Source organism: Aythya marila (assembly GCF_965140915.1).
Source record: "Aythya marila genome assembly, chromosome: 18".
Taxonomy (NCBI): Eukaryota; Metazoa; Chordata; class Aves; order Anseriformes; family Anatidae; genus Aythya; species Aythya marila.
Genome location: NC_139059.1, coordinates 2,601,281 through 2,625,743, shown reverse-complemented (window position 1 = coordinate 2,625,743; position 24,463 = coordinate 2,601,281). Strand labels below are relative to the sequence as shown.

Sequence of the window (24,463 nt, the reverse complement as noted above, 5' to 3'; positions counted from 1 at the left end):
CAGACCTTGGGACGTTTCTTCCTGCTGCTCAGTGCAAACACGCTGCAGTTGAAAGAGTTGTTGCTTACAATAAATTACACGAGTTTGATGATGAAAGGCAAAACAACAAATAATTCAGACGCGAGCCTGAGCTGAGCTTCTCTAAAAGGTGGGGAGATGAGCAGGGGTGTGCCGAGGCCACGCTTGGTGTGCGCTTCACTGCTGCCCTCGGCTGCGGTGCAGCTCCACCACCGTGTCTTTGCACCTCTGGCCTGTCTGTCCTCAGCCTCCAGTATCTGTCCCTGGGGAAGCAGAAGGCTCAGAGGGGACAGGCTGAGGGGGCTGCTGCAGAAAAAAGCCACTACTTGGGGCCAGCACAGCCCTGCTGAGGATAACGGCAGCATGATCGCTGGTGCTCCTCCTGCACTGTTCCTGCACGGCATAAGCAGAGTTTGAGTTTGGAATGCAGAATTCCAACCTTTAAAGGCATGTTGACCACCTGAACTCAGTATTTTGGCTGTGTTTCCACTGTCCCCTCTTTATTTTCTGTACACAAATGCATGCTGGCTTGTGCTGAAGCAGTGGGAATTTTTTCCCATCCTCGTGGCTCCCGTATGCGGGGAGCTCCGAGGCTGATGCAGCGCACACCAAATGGCACCACTGCCCTGCCAGGCACAAAAGACACCTCTTCTGCTTTCTTTTTGGAGGATCTTGTGCATTGCAGAAAGCCGTGCACGGCCACCGGGCCCTCGCCCAGGGAATTGAGTGCACGGGATGTTACGGAAACGGCCGTGCAGTGCTCTGCAGTCCTAATGCACACAATGCATTTTGGAAAGGAAGCACGAAGTAACCGAATTTCCTTTCTTTGAGTAGGCAGTGCCTCAGCCTGTAATTGAAAAAAAAAAAAAAAAAAAAAAAAAGAGTTAAAACTGCAAAGGACCATTTGTAAATACTTGGGTCATGTCCCTGCTCAGCCTGCCGGTGGAAGGGCTGCGAGGTGCCTGCTGCACCTGGACACGGAGCAGAGCTGGAGGCAGATGCCCACGTCAGAGCAGGTTTTATTGCTGGCAATCAGCGGGGAGTTGTACCCAGCCCTTCCTGTGCTGCTTTCAGAGAAAAGAACGAGTTCAGCATCTGAGACAAATGGCCCGAGCTGGAAGCTCATTCTCGTTTCAGCTTGGTGGACGTGTCCCTTCTGTGCCCGGTGGCGTTTATGTCACGGCTGGAGGGAGCATGCCTGCCCTGAGTGCTCTGCACAGCCAGCAGAGTTTGCAAAAAAAAAACAACCTGGAATGCTCAAATGATTTTGTGCAGCGATGCAGAACCGTCAGGTGAGCAGCTGTTCCCTCACTGCTTCTCTTTTTATCAAAGCTTTGCAGAGCCCTTTGAGAGGCAGAGGCCTACCACAGAAACTGCTCAGATTCAAACCCAGATAAACCCGAGCTCTGGTTTGCATTTTCCTTTGGACTCACCACCTGCTTGTGAGCTGACTCGAGTCCTGCTCCTTGCCTGTTGCCTGTTAATGTTTAGGCCGATTTTCTCCTGCACAGAGCTGGCTCATGCACCCGGTATGCTTGTGCCTGTCCCCTGCGGCAGGGACTTGGGGACCGGGACCTCGGCTGCTGGGAGGCCTTGCTGTGCTGAGAGTGCCTTCACTTTCCAGAAAGCACTAATAAAAATAAAAATAAAATTATACTGTAGATCATGGTTGGTTTTCTCATGCAATAAGAAGGCACAGATGTTCCCGACCAACAAAAGGCTCCTCCTGCACTGCAAGCTGGAAGAACTGCTCTTCTAATTCCTCAAAGGATTTCTGCTACAGACTGTGCCAGCTAGAACCAAATTGCGTGCAAAACCAGAGATCCCCATCGTGTCCCACTTCTGTTTGGAGCCAGCACATCCCGTGTGCCTGGTGCTGCTGGGGAGGACAAAGCCTCTGTGCTCCACGCGTGCTTTTTGGGGACCGCAGGGCAGCATGGAGAAACTGCGGCTGCCTCCCAGCTCTGTTTCATCTGGATAGAAACAAAGCAAAGCTGTTAAAAAAGCAGCCTGGCTGGAATTCTGGGGGTTTAATTAATCAGGCAGGTTGCTGTAAATGGTTAAACTCAGAGCACATCCTCAGCAGTCAGATAGTTTTTTCTGTAAGCAGTTGTTCCAGCCCCCAGAGCAGAGGCAATTGCTTGTAGGACAGAAAATACACTCCATATTTACTGGAAATGATGCGCTTGCATCAATAAGCCTGCATATAAGCATAAAGATGATGCATTTGCATCATCTAGTGCTAGAGCCCAGATTGTCTGCCTGGGAAGCCCTTCAGCAGTAAATCAGAGCACCTAATTTAGTGGGCTGCCTCGTTCTGTGAGCTGTAAGGAGACTAAAATTGAACTGTGCAAACACCAGCCTCCGTCAGCACTCCCTGTTACACGTCTGCAGCTGCTGTACCTGCACACAGCTGAGAAGGATGCTCTGCCACTGCCAAAGCCTCCAGCTCTTGGCCACCAAAGCCCTTTTCGATATTCACCAGCAGGGCACGGTTGTGAAGCCTAGGCCAGTATCAGCAGCAGCTCATCCCCATGAAAAGAAAAGGGATAAAATGCTGTTGAGAACAGCAGCATTTTGCAGCTCATTAAATGGCTTTGACTCTTTTTGAGTCAGTTTTGCTTATGGCAGGCAAGACATCCACATACGAAACAAATCTTATTTCAATGCCCTTATCCATTTTTTTTAAACTACATTCAAACTGGTTCAAAATTAAATTTCATGAAAGAAGTGGCAATCTTGGCCAAAGTTTTGGCACAGAGACATTCAGCCCAGAAAAGACTTTTAAGGGAAGTCCTCTGAAAAAAAAACAAGCTGCTCACTCTGGTCAGGAATGATACCTCATGTTTGTAGAAAAAAAAAGAACTAAAATGTCTTTTTTAAATCAGTTTTGCAAACAAGCAGAATTATGATAAGTTCTCATCCAGAGGATGCCCAAGGGCAAACTCTGCTGTGGTGTGTGGCAGCCTGTGGCCAGCCCACGCCTGCCCACCACCAGGTGTGTTCCCTTCCTGTCACTTTTGCCACACAGGTTATAAAATGCAATTTCCTGTTTTAGGAAGCACAGCATTGGCTGACTTTGTATTAAAACATACTCTCTCTTTATGTTGTTTAAATAAAATTATGCTTCCTGCTGCCAGCCCAGTAAAAACATCCCTTCACACAGAGGTCTCTACCTGTCCTTGTTTAGCACTGCTTTCATTTGGAGCTGCTCAACCTCATCCAACCGTGCTGGAGGACATTTTTTTTGCATTATTTGTTTTTTGGAGGGCATTTTTTTGCCTCCTCCTCCTTCCTCTCCCTGGCTGCCAGTGAGCCGTGAGCTTCTGGCTCTGAGGATTTGGGCTTCTCCTTCCCTTGCACCCTCAGCACAGGGAGTTTCCAGGTGGTTTCCTACCAAACCCCAGCTAGGTGGGACACTGTGCATTGCACCTGCAACCAAAAAATCACCAGGTGACCACATTTGAGGCCAGACCATGGGCAAGACTGGCTTCTGTGGACAGAAACATCATGCAGATGGGGCTGGGGCACTGAAATGATTCCTGAGGGCAAAGCCCCTGCAAACAGCATGGGGCTGTGAGCTGTTCAGTGAGACATCCAAATTTGTACCACGTTAAACAGGAGCACAGAACACCACCACAGGTTTTGACAGGCTACTCAGATATATTCGCGAGGAAAGCCCTCTCCAGTAATTACCTCCAGACCATGTTACCCTGGGAGCTACGTAAATATAATAAAGGTTTAACAAAACACCTCACCAAACACTGGCATGGCAGGGGCTGCACACACCAAGCAATGGGAGCATCCCCACCCTGAGAGTGTGCAGGCACACCGAGATGCTCTCGGTGTTGCATCTGCTGCTGGGTGCCCCTTGGCTTCCAAGTGGCCCAGAAAAATGAGCCATGGCTTTGTGGTTTTTTTTTGTTTTTTTTTTTTTTTGAAGGAACACAGCTTGCAAATTGTTTTGCTGGAAAAAAAAAAAAAAGCAAAAGAAAAAAAAAAGAAAAAAAAGGAAAAAAGGAAAGAAAAAGAAAAAAGAAAGAAAAAAAAAAGGAGAAAAAAAAAGTTTGGTGTAAGGTTTTAAACATTAGTCCTTAGAATTCAGTTCTTGCCATCCTCCATGACCGGCGGAAAGAAGGAATCAGGGACAAGCAGCGAGAAACAAAGTCCAAAGTGCAGAGCGGTGCCACAAGGCGAAAAACCCCACAAATGCCACGGATAAGCCAGCGAGCCGGGCGTTAGCGAGGCAGGTGACACACGGGGACAGCCACCGCCAGGCCGAAGGTCACAGCCACATCTGCAGGCGGTGACACAGCCACTGCTGCGAGCTCCTGGAGGCTCTGCCCAGGATGGATGGGGACAAACGCCAGCCCCTGGGGCTCCTCTGGGGCAGCTCAGGGCACCCTGGTCTTGCAGCAACCTTAGTGGGGTCGTTTTGAATGCTCCCTCCTTGCTCTGGGTGCAGGGTGTGTGGTGCTGGCTTAAACCTTACCAAAAGGCTTGGATGTTCATGCCCAGGCAGAATTTAGGGAAGTCTGGATTTGCTTCTTGCTCCTGTCCCACCTGCACTGCTGGGTCTCCAAACGATGCCTGCAAAATCTTACTGCTACTGAGCCTGAAGGTACTGTGCATGACCCCAAAAGACATTTAAAGACCCCTGGCAGAGCTGGCAGTGCCCAACGTGCCCACAGGAGCAGTGCCAGCCCTGCAAATCCAGCAAAGCACGGGCTGCAGGCTGCCCTGAGTGCTCCTGAGGTGCCCGAAGGATGCGTTTTGGTCAATTGCTTCACCAAAGTAATTGGAGGAGCTATTTTACATACACACATGTGTATATTTAACGTGTACATAAATTGTATATATGTAAAATATGCATACAAATGGAGTGCAGATAGGAGGGAGTCCAAAGAGGAAACAAACAGGCAATACTCACAGCATCCAAACCCACACCGGCATGCAAAGGAAAAGCAGCTCCCAGCTGACTGATTTCCAGTGGTATGAGGCTGCTTAATTTGTCATCAGCCTCCCTTTTTTCAAAAATAATGGTAAAACATCTGACCTGGCTCACATGGCATGGCTCTTAGTGGTCTGAGATAGAGCATTTTAATCTCTACCCCTCTTCTTTAGCCTAAAAGAGACCAGCACTGCCCTCATTTTGCTTGGAAAAGTGTGCTCAGCCCCTCGCTCTTATCCAGCAGGGGTTATACCCCTAAGACTTCATTATTTCTTCAGTTCCTAAGCTGTAAGCAGGTTTTGTATATCGGCCTCTGCCACGTTTATGAGCTGTGAAGCCCTCAGCCTCTGGTCATTGCCCCTCTGGTCAGTGTCCCCCCGAGCTCCCCACCTGCCCGGGGGCAGCATGCTGCTGGCTGCGGTGTCCCCCTGCATTTCTACCCATCTGAAGTAGGAAAACACGTGGCATGCAAGCGGCTGCAAGGGAAAACACCAGGGAAAAAAGTAGCAGAGGCAAGGCAGAACAAAAGCCCTGGCGGAGCTGAACTCTCAGGAACTCTGCTGGGCTTTCACAGCATTCCCAGCCTGCAATCCCCTTTAAATCGGGGAACAAAAGAACGGGGGCGATCGCCCAGCACCATTCAGGACGAGGAGCAGATGGTCTCTGCTCCCAGAAGCAGCCGTGTTTAGGACGCCTCATTGTTTCTCACCTCCTCGCTCGTAAAGCATTTTTCTCCTCCTCAGCATCTGCACCCGCTGTTTGCCTTGGCTTTTCCTTGAGCTCCATCCCCAGCCGTCCCCGCAGAGCCCCCCTCTGCCTAGCTGGCCCCTCTCATCCTGGAGAAACTCCTGGGGCAAATTCACCTGCTGGAGGTGAGCCCAGCCCCGTCTGCCTGCCTTGTGGCCAGCAGAGTGCTCATCCTGCTCAGCACCGATGCTTTCTGTGCTCTGGAGGAGAGGTGAGGTGTGCGTGCTGTGCCCCAGCAGCAGGAGGGAACCAGCTGGTGTCCGCCTGTCTTCGTGCCATCACCTCTGCTGGGGTTGATCTCAGCCAAAAAATGACTGCAAATTCCTCAAGATCCTGCCTAGGGGAGAGGATTGCCTAGGGTAGGATAGCACAACATCTCCCTGCTGTGGATGCTGCCTGGCCATGCTCCTCCTGCCCAATTCCTTCGTACACAAAGTGTATTGGTTCGGGAAGATCTCGCTTCCCAGGCACTGTGACTTCTATCCTGCCATGCATAGGTCATCACCCAAAATACACACCGAGTTTAGGTAATAGCAGCAGTGCCTCTGCACCCTGAGGCACTGTACAGAGCATGATTTGGAGCCCAAAAGCCCTGGCATGAGGAGCTCAGCAGGGCTGCAGGCACCACGTTGCTTCTCTCTGTGCTGCATTGTTTGCGCCTCGGTGGTTACAAAGCACACACAGTGCCGGGATCTGCACCTGCTGAGCTCGGTGCAGCAACCTGCAGTGAAGGATTGTGGCACAGGGAGGAACATATGCCAAACAGCCAGGTGGCTGAGATGGAAACGTGGTGATAAAGAAATGCTGGAGGAGCAAAGCAGGAGGGCTCCAAGAAGCAACGCTCCTCGAGCCTGCATTGTTTGTGGACACAGCGCTGGGATTCATTTCTGGCCTGTAGATTATTTGCAAGCAATCATTCCTGCAAACACTGAAAACAAAACCTCTAATTGTATTTTTCCTGGACAAAACACCCCATGGCACAGCGTGCCTTCCATCACCCTGATCAAAGCGTGGGCTGGGAAGCCTAACACAAATCCGTACCTCCGTGCAAAGTGGCTCTTTACAAGTGCAGAGATGAGAATTTTCAGTTGTGTCCTGAAACCATGGTGTGTTTGTCATTTTTTTTTTCCTTTTCTGCAGCAAATTCATCTCTTAGCAATGAGGGAGCAAGCTGAAGGAGGAAAAAACAAGCCATAACCATGCATAAAATTGAAAGGGCGACGTAGAGACAGTCAGTGCTGGAGGAGAAGTTATGGCCAGGCTTGGAAATCACATCTCTTCGTGCAGCCTCGGGGATCCATCATACAACGAACTTCCCTGAGAGCTGATCTCTCTCCAGGAGCTTTGATTTCGTGGCTTTTTGCTACCATTGCTTTGGTGCACGAGCATCCCAGGGATGGGCATTGCACATCAGCGGAGCACGGGCAGGGAAGCAACAGCGGGTGCTGCAGGGGCTTCGTCACCCTGATAAATGCAACGCCCCACCTCCTGCATGCGTCCTGCAGCCCAGCTGGCGAGCTGCTCTCCAAAAAGTCACTGCCCAGGTATGCAGGCGGCAGGACACCACTTATTGCCACAACAGGATGATTAAAGCGATGCTCCTGGGGAAGGCAATTAGGTGTATTGGGAGGCGCAGCCTTGCACAAGGCTTCTCCGGTCGCCTCCCCGTGGCTCCTGGGTCTGCAGCTGCTGGAGAACAGATTGCTCTGCTCTGCTTCGGCGTCTGCTCCGCCGGACTAATTGCTCCGCAGCAAATCGAGGCGTCCTGCTGTAAACAAAACCTGCAGCCAGCAGCTCCCGTGGTGCTTAAAAAATTACTTAACGAGTCCTCAAAAGGCAAAAGGCCTTCTTCTCTACCCACAGCTCGCAAGCGCTGCACACCGGAGGAGATGGTGTGAACAGAAGGGCTGGGGGTCCTGGGCCTGTTGCTGGAGAGGAGCAGGGTGAATCCTGCTTGGGACAAGGGGAATTCGGGCACAGCCTGCAGGATTTAGGAGTTTGAAAAGCTCTACACAGCTCTGTGACAATTCCCATTGGCCAGCCCTAGGAAAACCCCCAGGAGAAGGGGCAGTGCTGCTTCCCACCTCGGGGCTCCCCTCTGCCACCTGCATTTCGCTGGGTATAACCGAGCATCTTTGCCACTAATTCAGCTGGAAATACTTTTAAAGCACACATTTCTTATCACTTAGGTGTTGTTTTATGTTGTTGTTGCCATTCCAGTGTTCCCATAATGAAGTATTTATTGTTAAAGGCTGCTTTAGGAAGGCCAAGAGCTTTTATTTCCCTAGGGTCTCTCCAAGCGGGGTTCCTCGTTGCACAGTGGGGTATCCCCCCCTCCCTGCGAGCCTACAGGGCCTGAGCTGGCCCACGTGGCTTAGAGCCCTGCAAAAAAAAACCCCACAACACCATAGGTTTGGGACACGTTTGCTGCATCTGCTTTGCCTGCAAGGGGAGAAGACAAAAAGGCTACAAATCCTTAATGCTTTCTGATGTGCCTCAGACCAGCTGCGCTGCCACCGCCGTGCTGTGCACAACGGTGCAGAGCCCCCGGCACCGTACGAACGCAGGGACGAGAGGTTTGTCTCTGGTGGTGCCTTAAAATCTAAAAGCAACGGGGACAAAGTGGAATGCATATTTTTTGCTCTTTCCAGTGCATTTTTCCACCACAATTTCTCGTGTTCATTGTGGTGAGCAGGACACCACGATAGGATCCCCTGTTCTGCAGGGGGTCAGCAACACCCTCCTGACCACAGCACGTGGAGGGGGCAATGGGGCTGCCTACAAGGGCCCTGCTGGTGCCACCTCCTCACCCCGCATTGCCTGCATTCTGGCCACCCCACTGCATTCACCCCCGAGCATTTCCCCAGTCCCACAGCAGCCCAAGAATCCACCTGGGAAGTGCCTGTGCTAAGCAGCCACCGCCTTCTCCCTGCACCAGGTAACTCCCAGGGCAAAATTGTGCCAGCAGCAACTGCGTCCTGCAGCCAGCACTGGGCTGGGAGCACCAAATAATGGCAGGGCACGCAGGCAGGGTGCAGGCCGGGATCCAGGCAGGGTGCAGGCAGGGGTACAGGCAGGGATGAAGGCCAGGAACGCATGCAGGGATGCAATCAGGGATGCATGTGGGGCTGAAGGCAAGCGTGCACGCAGGGATGCATTCAGGGTGCATTCAGGGATGAAAGCAGGGATGCATGCAAGGGGTGAAGGCAGGGCGGGCAAGCATGCAAGGGGCAAGCAGGGATGCAAGCAGGAATGCAACCAGGGATGCACGCGGGGGGAAAGCAAGTGTGCACACATGGATACAGGCAGGGATAAAAGCAGGGATGCACGCAGGGGTGCATGCAGGGGTGCATGCAGGGATGAAAACAGGGATTTAGGCAGGGATGCAGGCAGGTGCAGAGAGATGCAAGCAGGGATGAAGGCAGGGATGCATGCAGGGATGCAGGCAGGTGCAGATAGGGATGCACGTGGGGGTGCAGGCAGGAATGCATGCAGAGCTGCATGCAGAGCTGCCGGCAGGGATGCAGACAGGGATGCAGCCAGGCATTCAGGCAGGGATGCACGCAGGTGCGCAAGCAGGGACTCAACCCGAGCAGCGCACACAACCCCCTCCCCACTCCCACCTCAATTCAGACAAACCCACCCGCAGCACAGCCCTACCACCGCACCACTCCACCCCCGACCGCCTCCCCCACCCCCCCCTTCCCCCTTTAGCACCACATCCCCCCCATTTCCCCCCATTTCCTTCCCTTTCCCCCCCCATCTCTGCGCGCAGCCTCCGCGGGTGCGCGCAGCAGCGCAGCGCCGCCCCCTGCAGGCAACGAAACACCGGGGGGGGGGGCACAACCAAAAAAAAACCTACAACTCCCAGCAGGCTGCGCGGCGGCCGCCGGCGGCGCGCGAGCGCAATGCGCGCCCCCCCCCCCCTCCGCGTTCTGCTTTCCCCCCCCCCCGGCTCCCAAGTTTGGAGCTGCGAGCTGCCAGCCCTGGCCCATCATGTAGGTGCAGCGCAGCCTTGCCCTCGCCGTGCAAGCAAAGGGGGGGGAGGCCGCCCCCCCCGCCCCCGAAGCTGCTCCTGCAAAGCGTGCAATTGCACGGCTTTCCTCTCTTCCCCCCCCCCCCCCCCCTTTCCCAGCTGCAAGGAGAGCTGCTGCTGCTGCTGCTGGTGCTGCTGGTGGTGCTGCTGCAGCAGGCGGGCGGGAGGAGTTTCCCCCCCCCTCGTTGCACGAAGATTTTTTTTTTTATTATTTTATTTATTTATTTTTTTTTTTTTGGGCGCTTGCAGTCCGCATCTTTGTTGCAAAACTAGCTCCAGAGGAGAGGCAAGGCAAAGTCTTTTGTGCTTCCCCTCCCCCCCAGCAAAGCAAAGGGGAAAATGTCTCAGGCGAGAGGTAAGGCTCCTGCTTCCGTTTCGTTGCAAAACGTGCAAGAAGGCGTGCATGCATTTCGCAGTGCATGCATGCATTTTGTCGGGATGCAATTGCATTTTGAAGTTTGAGGCTTTTCAGTGGCTCTCAGTTGCATTTCCTGTTTAGCGTGTGCCTTTTTGCAGCCACACACGCACTCACACACACAGTTCCTGTAAGGCAGGGCTCGCAGTTCAGCTGTGCATTGACGTTATTTGAATTCTTCTGCGGGGATTGCTGAGCCCTTTTTTTTTTTTTTTTTTTTTTTTCTTGCCTTTTGCACAGTCAGGACAGATAAAGGGTGTTGAAGAGCAGCTGCGTTTGCTGCTGGATGTGTGCATGCAAAAGGGGCACGGTGCATGAGAATTAGAGCTAATTGCAAGTGCAAAATTAAATGAAACTTTTACAGAAGTCCGTGGACGAGATGAAAGGTGAAACTTGAGTGGAGTTACCAGGAATTAAATATATACCTATGTTTCCATGGGAAAGTATTGTTCTTGTGCCAGGGCTGAGATCATTTTCCAGCGATCTCCCCCCCCCCTCGCACCCTCCCCGGTAATATTTTGTAACTTTTGGTCGGAGGCAGCGGTGTGCTTTGCAGCACCGGATCGCTGAGAGCGTGCAGGGGGGGCTTTATTTGGCATTTTGGAGCATGGGGCTCGGTGCTTGGGATGCAGCGGGAGGGGCCGGGCTGGGTAGGGGACAGCAGTGATTTTTTTGCCAGCAGCGTGGGAAAGGCTGGAGCTTGCTTTTAAACTCGGTGGTTGTTCCGGACTCGCTCTGCCTTGTGTCCTGCAAGGGCTTGCGTGTCGGGGAAAGGGGGGGGTGGGAGCTGGGGAGTTGAATATTGCAAAAACTGCTGTGGGAATGCAACAGTCCCTGCAGGAGCAGGCGGAGATGGTTCAGGAGTTGCTGCTCCGGCCATTCATTGTGAAAATAGATGCACATATGTCAGCGCCCGGCCACACAGATGCAGCTTTCTGAGCTCCTCTGAACGCGTGGATTTGCTCTTGCAGCTGCCTGCTCCTGCATCTTGTGGCCGTCACGCAGAGTGGGGAGCAGGGGGCGAGGGAATGCATGCCCTGGGGGGTGACAGCAGCCCCCAGCCTGGGACTGGGGCTGGCTTTTGGCTTGTTTTGTGTTGTTTTCCTGAGACGTCTGCAAAGTCGGTGGCCATCCACTGCCAGCCTCGCTGGGAGGACATAGGAAGGAGGTGCTTTTGCAGCTCTTGCCACACAGTTTTCCTTTGTAAGAAAAATGTAAAGTTGTTGTATAATTTATTCCTGATTTGGGTTTGCTGCAGTCATCTTTTCCAGCCAAGCAGGGAATTGTAAAAGTTTCCAATGGAAAGAGCCAAGGAAGTTTGATAATGCAAAATTTGAACGCAATGATACCCGGAGCTCGCTGCTGATTGCAGGAGGGTCCCTGCAGGACCCATGGGGGCAGGAGCTGCGTGGGGAGCAGCTGCTTGCTTTGGGGCCCTGCAAAGCCTGGGGTGGGAGAGCATGGCCACAAGGAGCCAGGGATGGGCAGGGACTCGTGGGGTGTCCCCGCAGCCCACCCCTGGGGCACCACGCAGCCCCCACGCACGCCGGCGCTGGCCTTGTCCGTCCTCAGTACCAGGAAAATGGGCAAACGTGAGTAGCCAACCCACAGAACACGATCCCAATGAATGGCATCATTCTTGAATCCGTTTTCCGTCCATCTCCTGCCCTGCAACACGAGCGCCGGGGCCAGAATTCCTGGCGCAGATAACTCACCGCGCTCAGCTGTCCGGGCTCAGGTCCTGCTGGGGAAGGGGCTGCAGGCTCAGGGGCTCGCACCCGAGGTATTGCTCCCCGGGATGAATTAAATGAGCCACAATCTGCATTTCGGGATCAGCTTTCACGTGTTGCAGGGGAGGTTGCTCGTCAGCTTTCTAAAATACTGCGCAGGGCTCCAGCCAGCTGCCGAGCTGCGGAGCCCTCTCCCTGCCTTTGAACTGGTTCCAAAGTTGTTCTGAGAATTTGGCAGAGATTAATTTTTTAGTGCTGCCTGTCGGGGGGGGGACGGTAATCGAGAGGGCTGCTCTCTGATGAGAGGGCTTCTTCCCTGCAAAGAGCCTCGCCAGGCTGAGCGCAGCCCCTACCTGTGCCACACAGAGAGCGGCTTCTTGCACGGCCACGGCGCTGCTGGAGGAGACAAAACTCTGCCTGGAGCGTGGAAACTGCACTTCCCTTCGGCCCTGGCCGCAGCAGAAAGCAGAAGATGCTTTCAGCATCGTGCTTGCAATATTCAGCTGTGCCACCTGCGCTCGGATGGACTTCAAGGCTTCGTGGTTGACAAAGTATGGATCAAATCCACAGCATGCGACCAGGTGCAAGCTCTCATGTTTTGACGCCTGCTCTTTTCCACTTCCATTCCTCTCTTCAGCTACAAAATAGTGGTTTTAGTTGGATGGAGTAGCCTATGGAAAACAAGACTTCTCCGAGCACCGAGGGTCCCTCAGCCCACTCCGGAGCATGGGGCTGGGCCGTGGCGGTGGCTCGGGGGCTGGATCCTCGCCCAAACGTGGAGCATTTGGCTGTCATGACTAATAGGATATTATTTTGGAAGAAAAAAAAAAAGCGGAAGTCCATATTAATTACAAGCTAGACGCAGTTTGAGGCTATAAATCTGAACTCTGGTGACAGCAGATACGTTCGGGAGCCTTCCAAATTCATTGTAACGGGGGAATTACCCACCTGCGGAACCCACATCAGAGGAGCAACCTGCAAATATGCAAACTTCTCCGCCAAAGTAAGAGAAAAGAAGGGGAAACAGTTGCCATTAGAGCAGTAATTCATAAATGGCTCATGGAAGTGAGGTACGTGTAGCTACCGGGTATTGCCGCTCATTGATCTCTTTCCCAATTCTCACAATTTGTTGCTTCGAAGACAATTTTTGTGTGCTGCGGCTGCAAAGGGATCCTGCCCTCCTGAGAACCACGTCCCACGTGATGCTGGCTGAGCGTGTACCCTATGGACTTTGACCAAAGGCCCTGCACCTCTGCAGAATAACACATTTCGTGCAAAATGCTCTTTTTTTTGTTTGTTTGTTTTTTTCCAGCTAGAAATTGCCGTGGAACAAAACGCAAATCTGCAATGGTAGCTCTTGTAAAAAAAACAATCGCTGTCCCGGGCAGGTGGCAGGTTTTTGCTAGTGTCAAATTAACCTGTGAGCACTGCGAGGCTGCTGGAGGTTGTGCAACGTGCCTCGTCAGCACCACCTCAGCGCCTCGCCATGACCGCGCTGAGTGGCGCTTGGCAAGGGCAGGCTCCGCCGCGGCATGGCCAGGGAGGTGCCAGCCTAGCAAGGCTTGGCCTAGTAGCAAATGCAACCCAGTTCGGTGCAAATTGCATGCTTTTTTATCTTTATTTTGTTAAAAGAGACCCTGCTGAGTCGCTCTCTCACCCTGTTGCATGTCCTGTCTGCTTCGGTGGTGGGGTCTGCCTGTGTTTGGCGTGGGCAGATGCACACAGAGGAGTTTAAAAGTCTCGTGCAATGCAGTGCTGGAGGAATTGAATAGCATGGGGTGAAAGCAAAGCAGATGGCCTGGGTGGAAAGTGCTAGGCTGGAAATGTTGTCTGACATGAACCAAATTGCTGCATGGTGCAGCTGAGTGAGGGGGGACCGAGGCACCCAGCTGAGCGCCTCCAGTTGCTGTCTTGCTCCCTGCATTGCGCAGGGAAGGATTTGCTTGCAGTGCTGCTGGAGGTGCTGGCAACCCTCTGCTGCAGGCAGCAGTGCTGGGGTGCCGAAACCAAGTGTATTTTGGGGTGCCCTGTCCCGTGTCCTGGCACCGAGGTGGCACGAGAGCCGGCAACGTGGCCAGGGCAGCAGCTCCCCGGAGCTGAGCATGCTGCTCAGCAGGGCTAGGAAAATATATAAACATTTAAAAGCTCAAGCTATAGAAGTAATTATAGCCATAAAAGTGATAAGTTGCAGAGGAAAAGGAGTAAAGACGTGCTTTCTCCTCCCAGCTGAAAAAAGTTTGGGTTTCTCACTGCCACACGAAGTGGTGCTCGTTTGTTTCGTTTAGTCGCCAAAAAAAAAAAAAAAGGATCTTCCTCTGGGGTGAATTCCCTCCCGTGACACATACGCAAGCTGCTAAGGTGAAGCAAATGATACTCAATTAAAACCACAGGCGTAATTTAGAGGGCTGAGACACTTCATTCTTCCAGGAGCATTGGCATTAATGGAGCACAATTACCTTGCAAGTCACAAGGCAGACTTGTCAGTTGTGTGCTGTGGTTGCAAATACATAAGATGACTACAGAGTTGTTTTTGTTTGCTTGTTTAGCTTTTTTTTTTTTTTTTTAAACGTGCATTTGGGGTCAGTTCTCTGTTTTCTCTTGCTGAAAAGAACTGTAACATCATCTGTAGAAGGCTCTTGGAGAGGGATCACATCTAAAGTGAGCTTAAAGGTGGAAAATGAGGAATAACACAGAGGTAAATAGCACAGGAGCAGGAGCACGCCTGCAGACCTCTGTGGGTGCGCTTGGAGGACAGGATCTGTCACCCCAAAGGCTGGGCACAGTGCTCCCAAACCCTTTCCAAGGTGACCTGCTGTCACCCCATGAGCCTGCAGCCCAGTGCTCGTCCTGCTGCTGCCTGCTCCGTGTCCCTGCTCCCAGTCTGGGGAGCTGCAGGGGACACGGCAGCACCGGTGGGTGCAATGGGGTCACAGTGTGACTGTGTGGGGTCACTGGTGGCAGGAGAAACCCCAGGACTGCTCTTTTCATTTTAGCCATGACCAGAGCTACAAATAATCACAGTTTTATTACCTGTAGAGTTGCATAGCTCCCTTCCTTAGGGCCTGCCTGGGACTAGTGTAGGAAATTACCATTATCAGCTGGAGCAATGCTAGCACCAAAGCAGGTCGAGGACCCGGAGCTGCACCACGCCAGGTATTAGTGTCTGTGGTGGCAGTGTGGTGAAGGGCGTTCTGTATGATTTCCAGACCTGCTCATTTTGCAAAAAGTTTTTTTTATTATTATTATTTTTTTTCTTTTGTCTTCCAAGTCCGTGTTATTTTGCATGTTGACAAGTACAAATGGAAAAGCGTCCTCGCACAGTAACCCTGGCTCAGTAAAAAGCAATTTGGAGGGGGGAAGCCCGACACTCTTGTTTGTAGGGCTTTTTTTTTTTTTTTTTTTCTTTCTGCCTCAAAGCCAAAATTAAAGCTATCCTTCCCTTCGAGCAGGAAATCCCAAACACTTGGTTGACGTCTCAGAGAGTTCATCCCATCATTAAAGTCTCTGGGGTGCTAAAGCACTTCTGAGTCATCTTGACTTTGGAGATGTTGCAAACAGATGCTCAACATCCTTCGTCGAAGCTCCAGGCAGCCGCTCGCACATCTCCGTCTGCTGGTGCTGGCAAAGCCTTGGCTCAGCACCGCTGGGGATCTGCACCCTGTAGCCACACACAAAGGCTGAGCACGGTGAGAGCAGCATCTGACCACATCGGGAGGGCAGCTCGGGGTGGGAGCTGCTCGGGCTGCTCTTGCTCCCCATTAATCATCCCAGGAGCTTTGGCCATTGCTTATTAGGCTGCTGCAAAAAGCCGAGTGCAGCGAAGCCCAAGGAGCATTGTGCAAGCAGCCGGAGGGAGCAGCCTCTATGGCTGAGGCAGTTTCATATTTGTAAGAAAGATTTCAGAGAGAAAGCATTTATTTTTTTCCCCCGTTCAAGCAGGAAAACTCCGCTGAGCAGAGCTGATCCAGTTTCTTGCTGTTGCTGTTTTGTTAGCCTACTTAGCTTGCAATTTTATAATCACGGCTAGATTTTCCTAGCCTGCACCGAGCAGATCAAAAATCATTAGCAGAATTGAAGCCCAAAAAACATCCACTTTTACTGCGCTCTGATGAAACCAGTGGAAAAAAACAGTAAAAGTTGCAGATGAGATGCCAAAGATAAGGCAGCAATAGAAAATGAGTACAGGAGTCAACACTTGACTGTGTCTGCAGCGAGAGGCTTTTTATGAAGGCTGAATAAGCAAAGGCTCCGGAGCTGCTTTTGAAGGAGAATCTTTTTCTAAACAAAAATATGTAATTGCACTCAATAAAACAACGCTCGCCGGTGCCAAATGGCCTCAGAGCATCGTGTGCCGGCTCTGCCGCGGACGTCTCAAGCAACATGTTTTTGTGCTTATTTTCCTCCTGCGGTGGGGTCCGGGCCTGATGCTTCTCACTCACACAATTTCGCTGGGGTTGTTTGACACTCGAGCAGCAAGTTGCTTTGTGGACATCACAGCTTCGCACCGCGTTATCCTTCCTCTTACGGACGTTTCTTGCTTCTCTGGTAGTTCAAGGTCAGATGGAGAATGACTCAAAAAAAAAAAAAAATCATTATTTTGGAGCTGTTGGAGCAACAAAAAGTCCCCATCCGGCATGGACAGCCCTGCTCAGAGCAAAGAGGGTGAGAAGGGTTCAATCAGCGTCGATGGCTGCCTCTCCCCGGCCTTGATTCCTCACAGGCTCCCAGCAGATCCCATCCCATTTCTTTCCAAGGAACACGGGAGCCCCACAAGCAGCCCTGCGTGCCCACGCAGGTATCTGCGTGCAGGAGAAGCCTTCCCTGCAGAAGGGTGCCCGGGCTGAGAAGGTCCCGCTGGCAGTGGCTCCAGGCAGGATCCGTGCAGCACCTAGCGCTGCCCTTGGCACCGGCCCCTTGCTCCCCAGGCACTTTTCCAGTGCCCGCAACTGGAAGCCATTTCGAGGCACGCTTTCCAGCTTTGATTTCAACACAGCCCTTTCTTTCTAGTGCTGCTTTAATTGCCTACAATTAGGGGTCTCCGGCGCTGCAGAAACACCGGGAATTAAAGCCAAGTTCGGCTTCGCGAGGACTGGAATTGATTTCTCCTCTCAGGCAGCTGATGCTGTGGCCTCTTGTAAAGGAGATGCCAGGCTGTGATCCTAGCACTCCTGCACGCTACTGCCCGCGGGTTAATTAAAGCAGATGCACGACGTTTATTGTGGCTTTATTCGAGGAGCTGAACACCTGTAGGACCTGAGAGCAGCCGTCCCCCTTCTTCCAGTTGGGTGCACCGTGAAGGCAAAAGCAGGGACTTGACGTGCTGTCATCAGGATGCCAAAATCCCTCTGGGCAAAACTATGTCTTGAGTCAATTTGTTTGAGCACGGGGCCCCAGCACTTGGCAGAAATGCCTCTGAAGGAGCACGGGGCTTTGGGCAGCCCCGATGGGTCCCTGGAGGAGCGACGGGGGCACCAAGCTCCTGCACAAGCAGGATCCGAGCTGGATTTCCAAGCCCCATGAGGATTTTGGAGCTGGAAGCAGGACAGACACCGTGACAGCTCTCATCACAAGCTGGGCCACCACTAAAATTTTGGGGATGGACCCAGACCTCACCTGCAGCCCCTCCTGCAGGTTTGCCTCTGCTCAGCGCCGTGCTGGTGGTTAATGCAGAAGCTCGCTCCCAGGAGGACCTCGGTACTTAACCGTACTAATTAAATGTTTTCAGAAACCACAAGATTGACCTTCACTGCGTGCCCACAGATTTTTCTCTTATTTAACAAGCACGGGGTTGACAGAGTAACCTATTAAAGGAGAAGAAAGGCAGTGCTCTAGATACTGTTGTTTTCCAACCCCTTCTGAAGGCTTTTTTTTGCTTTTTCAGCTCCGGGTTGGAAGCCATAATCCCCTAATAACCTACCAGGAGCAACCAGGCTGGAGATGACGGGTGCTTAGCTCAGAGCACAAAGCCTGATAAAGCAGTTAGCACACCTAAACCCGAAGTTTCCTCACGTACCTGTGCAAGAAGCCCCAGCAGCCATTATCTGTAGGGGCACTTCAGTAACCAGAGCGCTCCTCTGTGTGCTGTGGAGCTGTCCTCTGGGAGATACCCTCTAGAAAAACAATAAAAAATAAAGGCAATTAACAGGCTGACTTCCTTACCTTTCCCAAGGACGCCAGTAATTTGCTCAATGCTAATAAAACCTGGAACATCTCGACGGAGGACTTGAGCTCCTGCCAAGGAATCGGTTTTTACAAATTAACTCAATAAGCAGCTCGGGGCTGTGCCCGGCACGGGGGGACGTCGCACGACAGCCCCTGGCACCAGCATCTGAGCTGCAGGAACAGCCCAAAATAACCCCCTGGCAGCTGGGGAAGGCGACACAGATGCAGCGTTCAAAGATTATTGCTAGTAAATTGCTCGCTGAAGATAAGAGCACCCAAATTCACAGCGGGTCCCTCCTCAGCAGCCAGCAGGACCTGCGGGATGTGGTGGTGTGGGTACCTGGGCAGGCGCTTCCACCCAGCCCGGCTTCAGCTTCATTCATGCCATCAGGCAGCTTCCTTTAGAGCTAACCATGTGATTTATTTATTTATTTATTTTTTTCCCCCTCAAAAACATTTGGTACTTCCCCCGCAATGAAATCAGAAGCTTTCTGTCAGATAAGAGGCTGGAACAGCTTCCTGCAGTCGGCGAGCATTCCTCCTCTCACTCTTCCTGTGCGTCCCTCAGAACAATGCCAGCTCTCCCAGCACCAGCGAGCATTCCCTTCGCCTCCCAGCACGGCATTTCGGGCCCATCCTGTGCAAGCATCTCCCCAGGCAGCGCCTCCTTCTGCTTTCAGAAGGCCTCGCTGCAGCTCAACGCAGGCGGCGGTCTGGGAGGTTGGATGGGAGATGGGTCTGGAGATTTATTTTTTTCCACCTTACAGTAGAAGCTGATTTATTTTATTTTATTTTATTTTATTTTTTTTTCATATTCTGATATTGAAACTCCTCATGCATGTGTTAAACTTGGATCGGAAGAGCTTTTTTTTTTTTTTTTTCAGGAGTCACTGGGACTGGGTGTGCTTGCAGTTAAGCGTGAGGATTTACAAGGCTGGGGGTGTATTCTGTCCTGCTGCCAAGCAGGGTGGACATCAGGGATCTGCCTGGATGATTTACACCGCCTTCCTCTCCCTTGGTTCCTTTTTTCCCCTTTCTGCTTGTCTGTTCTTGCAACTTAGAAAGCGGTATCGGATTCGGGAGCATTTCTGTATATAAGTGAAACTGCAGCCTGGAACCTCGCACAGGGACTTGTGTAGAGGCTTTGACAGAAGGGCTTATAAAGGGAGGTTTGTACTTACAGCTCCTGATTTAGAAGGCTGGGTGGAGAGATGCAGCCTAACAGGGTTTGATCCACGTGGACGTATGTGGGTAGAGAAAAATCTGCCCGGTTGTGTCAGGGACACTTGACTGGAAAAAGAAAAAAAAAAAGCGCAAGAAGTGCCATCTTCTGCCACGGTGCCGTGCCATCAGGAGGGCCGTAATGCTTTCCGGACTGAAATAAGAGCTGCAGAAAGGCTTTTGTTCTTTGCTTTGCTTTATTAGGTGAGGTGTGAGCATGTGTGCGCTCTCAGCAGGTGGCTGGAGGATGAGCTGCAAGTCCGTGCCCTCTGACTTCTGGCACAAACCCCTCCGAGGCTCCCAGCTCCCCTGGGTGCCCAGGAGCTGCTCCGCGTCCTGCACACCTCCACCTGCACGGCTCGGAGCTTCCTGAGCTTCTTGCACACTCAGACACATCACTGAAGGACGGCAGGGTCAAGATGTTGTGGTTTGGGTTGCACGGAGCTGCTCCGGCGCTGGCAGTGCCCAAAGGTACTGCAGGGTTTGCCTGTGGTCACCCCTCGCTCCTCGTGGGTGCCTGCGTGTTTGCAGGCAGTCGGAGGAAGCTCTGGGTGCCTGGAGGCATTGCCAGCAGAGGGAGCATGAGGGAGGTCCTGCCAGCTGCGCTGTCCAGAGCTGTCGAGTATCACCCTCGGTTATTTTGGTACAGAAATAAGCAAACGTGCTCATAAATGAGAAAAAAAAAATAAATAGCAAAAGAGGGGTGTCTAATGGGGAAGCACGAAGGCAGATTGGTGGCAATCCTGACTGCGTCGACAAGGACATTTCTCTGAACATTCACAAAATCTCCCACCACTAAGGGTAGCTCGGAGAGGGGAGGCTGTGGGGTCTTTTGGTGCTTGTTCCTGCTCAGCATCCACGCAGCATGAACAAGGATGTGCTCACGCTAAGCACGTGCTAACATTTAAGCACCATTGCGGTGTGGGAACCATCACAGCAGGAGCCACACACCAAAACTGAGCTTTTAAATCCCCAGCACAGCTGAAATCAGTGGGTACAAACCTTCACCTTCATCTCCTTCATCTTCATCTTCCAGAGCAGCCCGTGTGTCCCTGTTTTCTTCGGGGAGCAGCTGCCCCCGATGAGCACACCTCAAAAAGACTTTACAGGACCCACTGGGAGAGAAACCCAGCTACACCAAGTGTGTTTAAAAAGCCTGAAAACTAAAACTGGAACTGGAGTGAGACCTTCAGCAAAGTGGTGTTCATGGGCTGGTGGGGAGCGGACCTGTGCCGGACTTTAGGAAATTGTTTTCTGGGGTTTGTACAGAGCAATGGGAAAGTTTTGTTCCTCTGCTGAGTTTTCCAGGGTTAGGAAGAGTAGAGGTGTTGGTGGCTGGGCTGGGGGTGGTGGTTTAATGCATCCTGCTCCCACCCTGGCCACGAGGACATCTGCTTTTATGCTGCACGTAAGAGGCTTGCTGCTAAATGGTGGGGCTGCGCGCGGTCACCCCTGGTGGGGTTTTGGGGTGAAACCTCAGTCATTTAGGGGAAATGTGTGAGTGCAGGCATGGGTGAGGTCACCCAGCACCCGTATGTGATTGCATGCCGTGATGCATTTTTGGGAAGCACTTGTTTCTCAAGATGCAGTGGGAGGCGTCTGTCCGCGTGTCCGTGTGTCCCCAGCGTGCGCTGCAGCCCGTGCCCCCTGCTCTGCCAGCAGGTGCTCCTTGGCAGGGAGAAAAGAGAAGCGAAGGTAGCAGCCCCGAAAGCAGCCGTGTCCTCCAGACCCTCCTGCACAAAAGGCCTTTTGTTCCGCGGGTGGATTCCAAGAGCTTTTCTCCCCTTTCGAGTCCAGCAAACTCCCACTGGAAGCAGGCGGCCGAGGTTTTGAAAACAAAGCAGCGACTAAACCAAAAGTCCCTCGGCAAAATCCCCGCGAGGGCTGGAGGCTCTTGACGAACAGCCTCCCCGGCCGGCAGTTCCTGTGGATTTCCTAACGGGAGATAAGCACGCGGGCTCTGCGATGGGAAGGCAGCAAAGCCAGCGGCCCTTGGCAGGGGGATGATACCGGTGTGATTTACGGCGTAGCGGTGACTCGAGGGAGCGACTCCCTCTGCTGCTCGGCTCCCTGGAGCTCCACACTGTGATTTCTCATGATAACCGGGTGAGAGGAGAGGCCCTGAGGCTCCCAGGCGGGCTCCCGATGGCCTCTGCTGCTCCCCGGGCTCTCCATCACCACCGCATCCTTCCCAGGTCAATGGGGGAGGATGCAGTGGGGACGCGGGAAGCAAAATCCTCTTGGCCATCACTCGGGCACACTCCAAGCTGTTGCCACTTGTACAGCAGGATTGTGGGGTTTGAGGCCATTTGGGGTGGGAGCAGGTTGGTGGCAGAGGATTTCTCCTGCGCGTGGGCTGCATGTGGAGCCGGAGCACTGCATCAGCACCAAAGCAAATCAAATCGATGGATGGAAAAATAGTTAGGCAAAGAAAGATGAAAAGGAAGAAGAGGGTTTGGCCCCTTTGGCATTTCCATCAGACTGCTGGAGATGGGGCGTGTGCAGGCACCAAGTCAAATCTTGCACTTTGGGTTTTTGTGCAGCGTTTTTCTGCAGGTACCTCCCCAGCCCTTGCAGGTGGGCTCAGGCTGGTGCTCGGGGACACCAGGGGGAACGGGCCTGCTGCCCGTGCCCCTGCTGCCCTGTGCCACGTGGGCAGCCTCCTCCGCCGGCTGCCAGCCTCCTGGTCCCGGGGGTGACTCAGAGCCCCGAGCACCAGGCGTGTTTTTGCCTCCGTTCGTTATTGCAGCACAGCCGAGCGCCAGGCGGGGAGGCACACGCACACAAACAAGGCTTGTGCAACCTGCCCACGGCCACGGACGGGGTCATTGGGGACACAAGCGGAGCGTGCACATCCCTGTGCCGGGTCCCTGCCGCCCACCACCTCCTCCTCTTTTTCCGTGGAGGCTCAGGAGGCTGCTGGAGGGCATCGCTGGAGCACCTCGTGCTTCCTCCTTGCATCCCCCTGGGCCATCCCTGCTCTGAGGAGAGCTGGGCAGGGGCAGGGCTCGTGCTGGTGGCAGCTCGGGGCAGTCGGGGTGGGATTGCCCACCAGGAGATGTGCCCAGCTCCTGCTCCCGGTGGGTCTCTCTCCTGCTTGGTGACGTTGCCACCGCCTGCACAGAGGTTGCAAGGAGCCGTGCCCTTTCCCCCAGGCCACCGAAGTTCATGCAGCTGGATGCACACGTGGGATGGGTTCAGCCAAAGTGTTGTAAGCGCTTTTATTTATTTATTTATATATATTAAAGCCTCTTGTGCCCTACTCTGAAAGCCGTAGGCAAGCAAACCCCTCCTATCTCCCATCTCCTGCTTGCATTAGCACCTAAAGCATGATGAATTTCGGTCTGGTTTTGCATCGCATCTGTTTTCTAAAGAAAAGCAGGACGTCAGGGGAGGACTCTGCCTTGCCTCGTCATGCCTGCAGGTCCCAGCCCAGCCCTGGCAGCAGCTCAGCAGGAAGGTCGGGGTGGCCCCGCGCTGCGCCCAGCGCTGCCTGCAGTTCCCTCGCTGCGGCTGGTACAGCTGGCAGAGCTGTCTGTTGTCACCGCCCGATTTCCTCTGAATTGTCAGCCTCAGAAAAGAGCACATGGCTGCTCTCTGACGGTCTGCAAGCATGACAGCGGGTGCTGCAGGTCTCCTTTCCTCCCACGGGGGTATTCCTGCAAGCAGGCGCTGCAGCGAGGTGCTAGGAAAGCATCGAGGCAGAGACAGGTTGGGAAGGGAACTCCAAGGTGCCAGCAATGGAGAGTCCAGGATGGTGCTGAAGCCCATAAAACAGCTCAGCGAGGTTGCAGCACCCGCTGTGGGGCAGGAAAGATCATCCTAAAGCATCGCAGCCTCTCCCCATGTGGCCTGGTCCCGATCAAAGTGTCTCTTCCCCGCCGCGCTCAGGTCTGAACTCCTCTAAAATGCAGAGGAGCTCTTATCAGAGGGACAAACAGCCTCTCGTAACCAAAATATGCTGGCAGATAAGGAGAAATCGCATCCCTCTGGCTTCTTCATCGGCCTGGATAAACGCTGCAGACTGCAGCCCGTTTGCAGGCTGCGTGAAGAGAAAAATGGGCAGAGCGGGGGAGATCAGCCCGAGTCAGGAAATTGCCCTCAAAATTGAATTAGCGAAACGCAGAGCTTATTGAAAGGCAGGGAAATGGGCTCTGATATTGGCACAGTTGGGTGATGTGTCTGCATGTTTCTGCGCTGCGGGACAAGCAGATTTACCCTGCTGGAGCCCTCGTTGCCAGCCGTGCTGCTGCGCCTTCTGCCAGCGCTTCGCTCGCCGCAAACCGTCCCCTGCTGGACGCAGGCTCAAAGGGCTGACCTGGTGGTGAATGCACCTCGCAGCAGAACCGAAGATCTTTGTCTGTGTAGCTCGGCAGAGCTGACGTCTGGCAGTCGCCACAAATTGGGCACGCAGCCTCTTTGCAGCGGGGACGGGCCCTGAGCCGCAGCTAACCCCAGCGCGAGCAGGGCACGGCTTTGCGCAACCTCCGCCGCCCGGTTCAGGCGGTGCACCTCCTTGCGACAGCCCTGCTATTTTGGTTTGGGGCCTCTCCTGCGCTGGGTTCATTGCAGGTTGCCGGGCTGAGTCACGGGAGTGAGCGGAGCCTTGCGACAAGGCGGCCCCGAGGCTGGGCGCAGCAGGATGGGATGGGACGGGACGGGGTGGCCGCTGTGCTCCGGTCCCAGCGGTGCTGCACGGTGCTAACGGTGTCCCTGCACGGGGTCGGGGGAACTGCTGTGCCCACCCCATGGCATGGTGTGCCCCTCTGGGCTTTGGGATCCTCAGGAATTAACCCAGGAGGTGACTGCAGCATCGTCTGCTCGCTTCCAGGTTTCCAGGTGTTGCTTTTCCCAGTGGGGACGCAGGGTGCAGGGCTCTCTGTCTCTGTATTTTTACTGCTCAGGCTGACTTTGGGAAGAGGGAATTAACCACCTCTGGGCTGCCGTTCTGAGGTTATCTCCTCGCCAAGGGGAATTTGGGTGATGGGCTGGCTGTGGCTGGGTCTGTGGGGTGTCTGTAGGAGCCGGACACCCTGCACGGCCAGAGCCAGAAAGGAGAGGCAGAGGAAAAGAGCAAGGGCAAAGGACTCGAGCACTCCCTTCAGCCTGCTGGCATTTCCAGTGTTGCTATATTAGATAAGACTAATTGATTGATTTTTTTTTTTTGGAGAAAAGCACAAGAG

The 24,463-nt window shown here is 53.3% G+C and overlaps 1 protein-coding gene across 2 annotated transcripts in view; it reads left to right on the top strand.

Annotated features, from left to right (window-relative positions):
- Positions 1–9,995: 9,995 nt before the first annotated feature.
- Positions 9,996–24,463, top strand: part of MAP2K6 (mitogen-activated protein kinase kinase 6) — a 53,497-nt gene continuing 39,029 nt past the window's right edge. For both annotated transcript variants that reach the window (XM_082774928.1, XM_082774927.1), the window contains exon 1: positions 9,996–10,107. In XM_082774928.1, the coding sequence (XP_082631054.1) occupies positions 10,092–10,107 (16 nt within the window). In that variant the 5' untranslated portion in view covers positions 9,996–10,091. The remainder of the gene's footprint in view (positions 10,108–24,463) is intronic.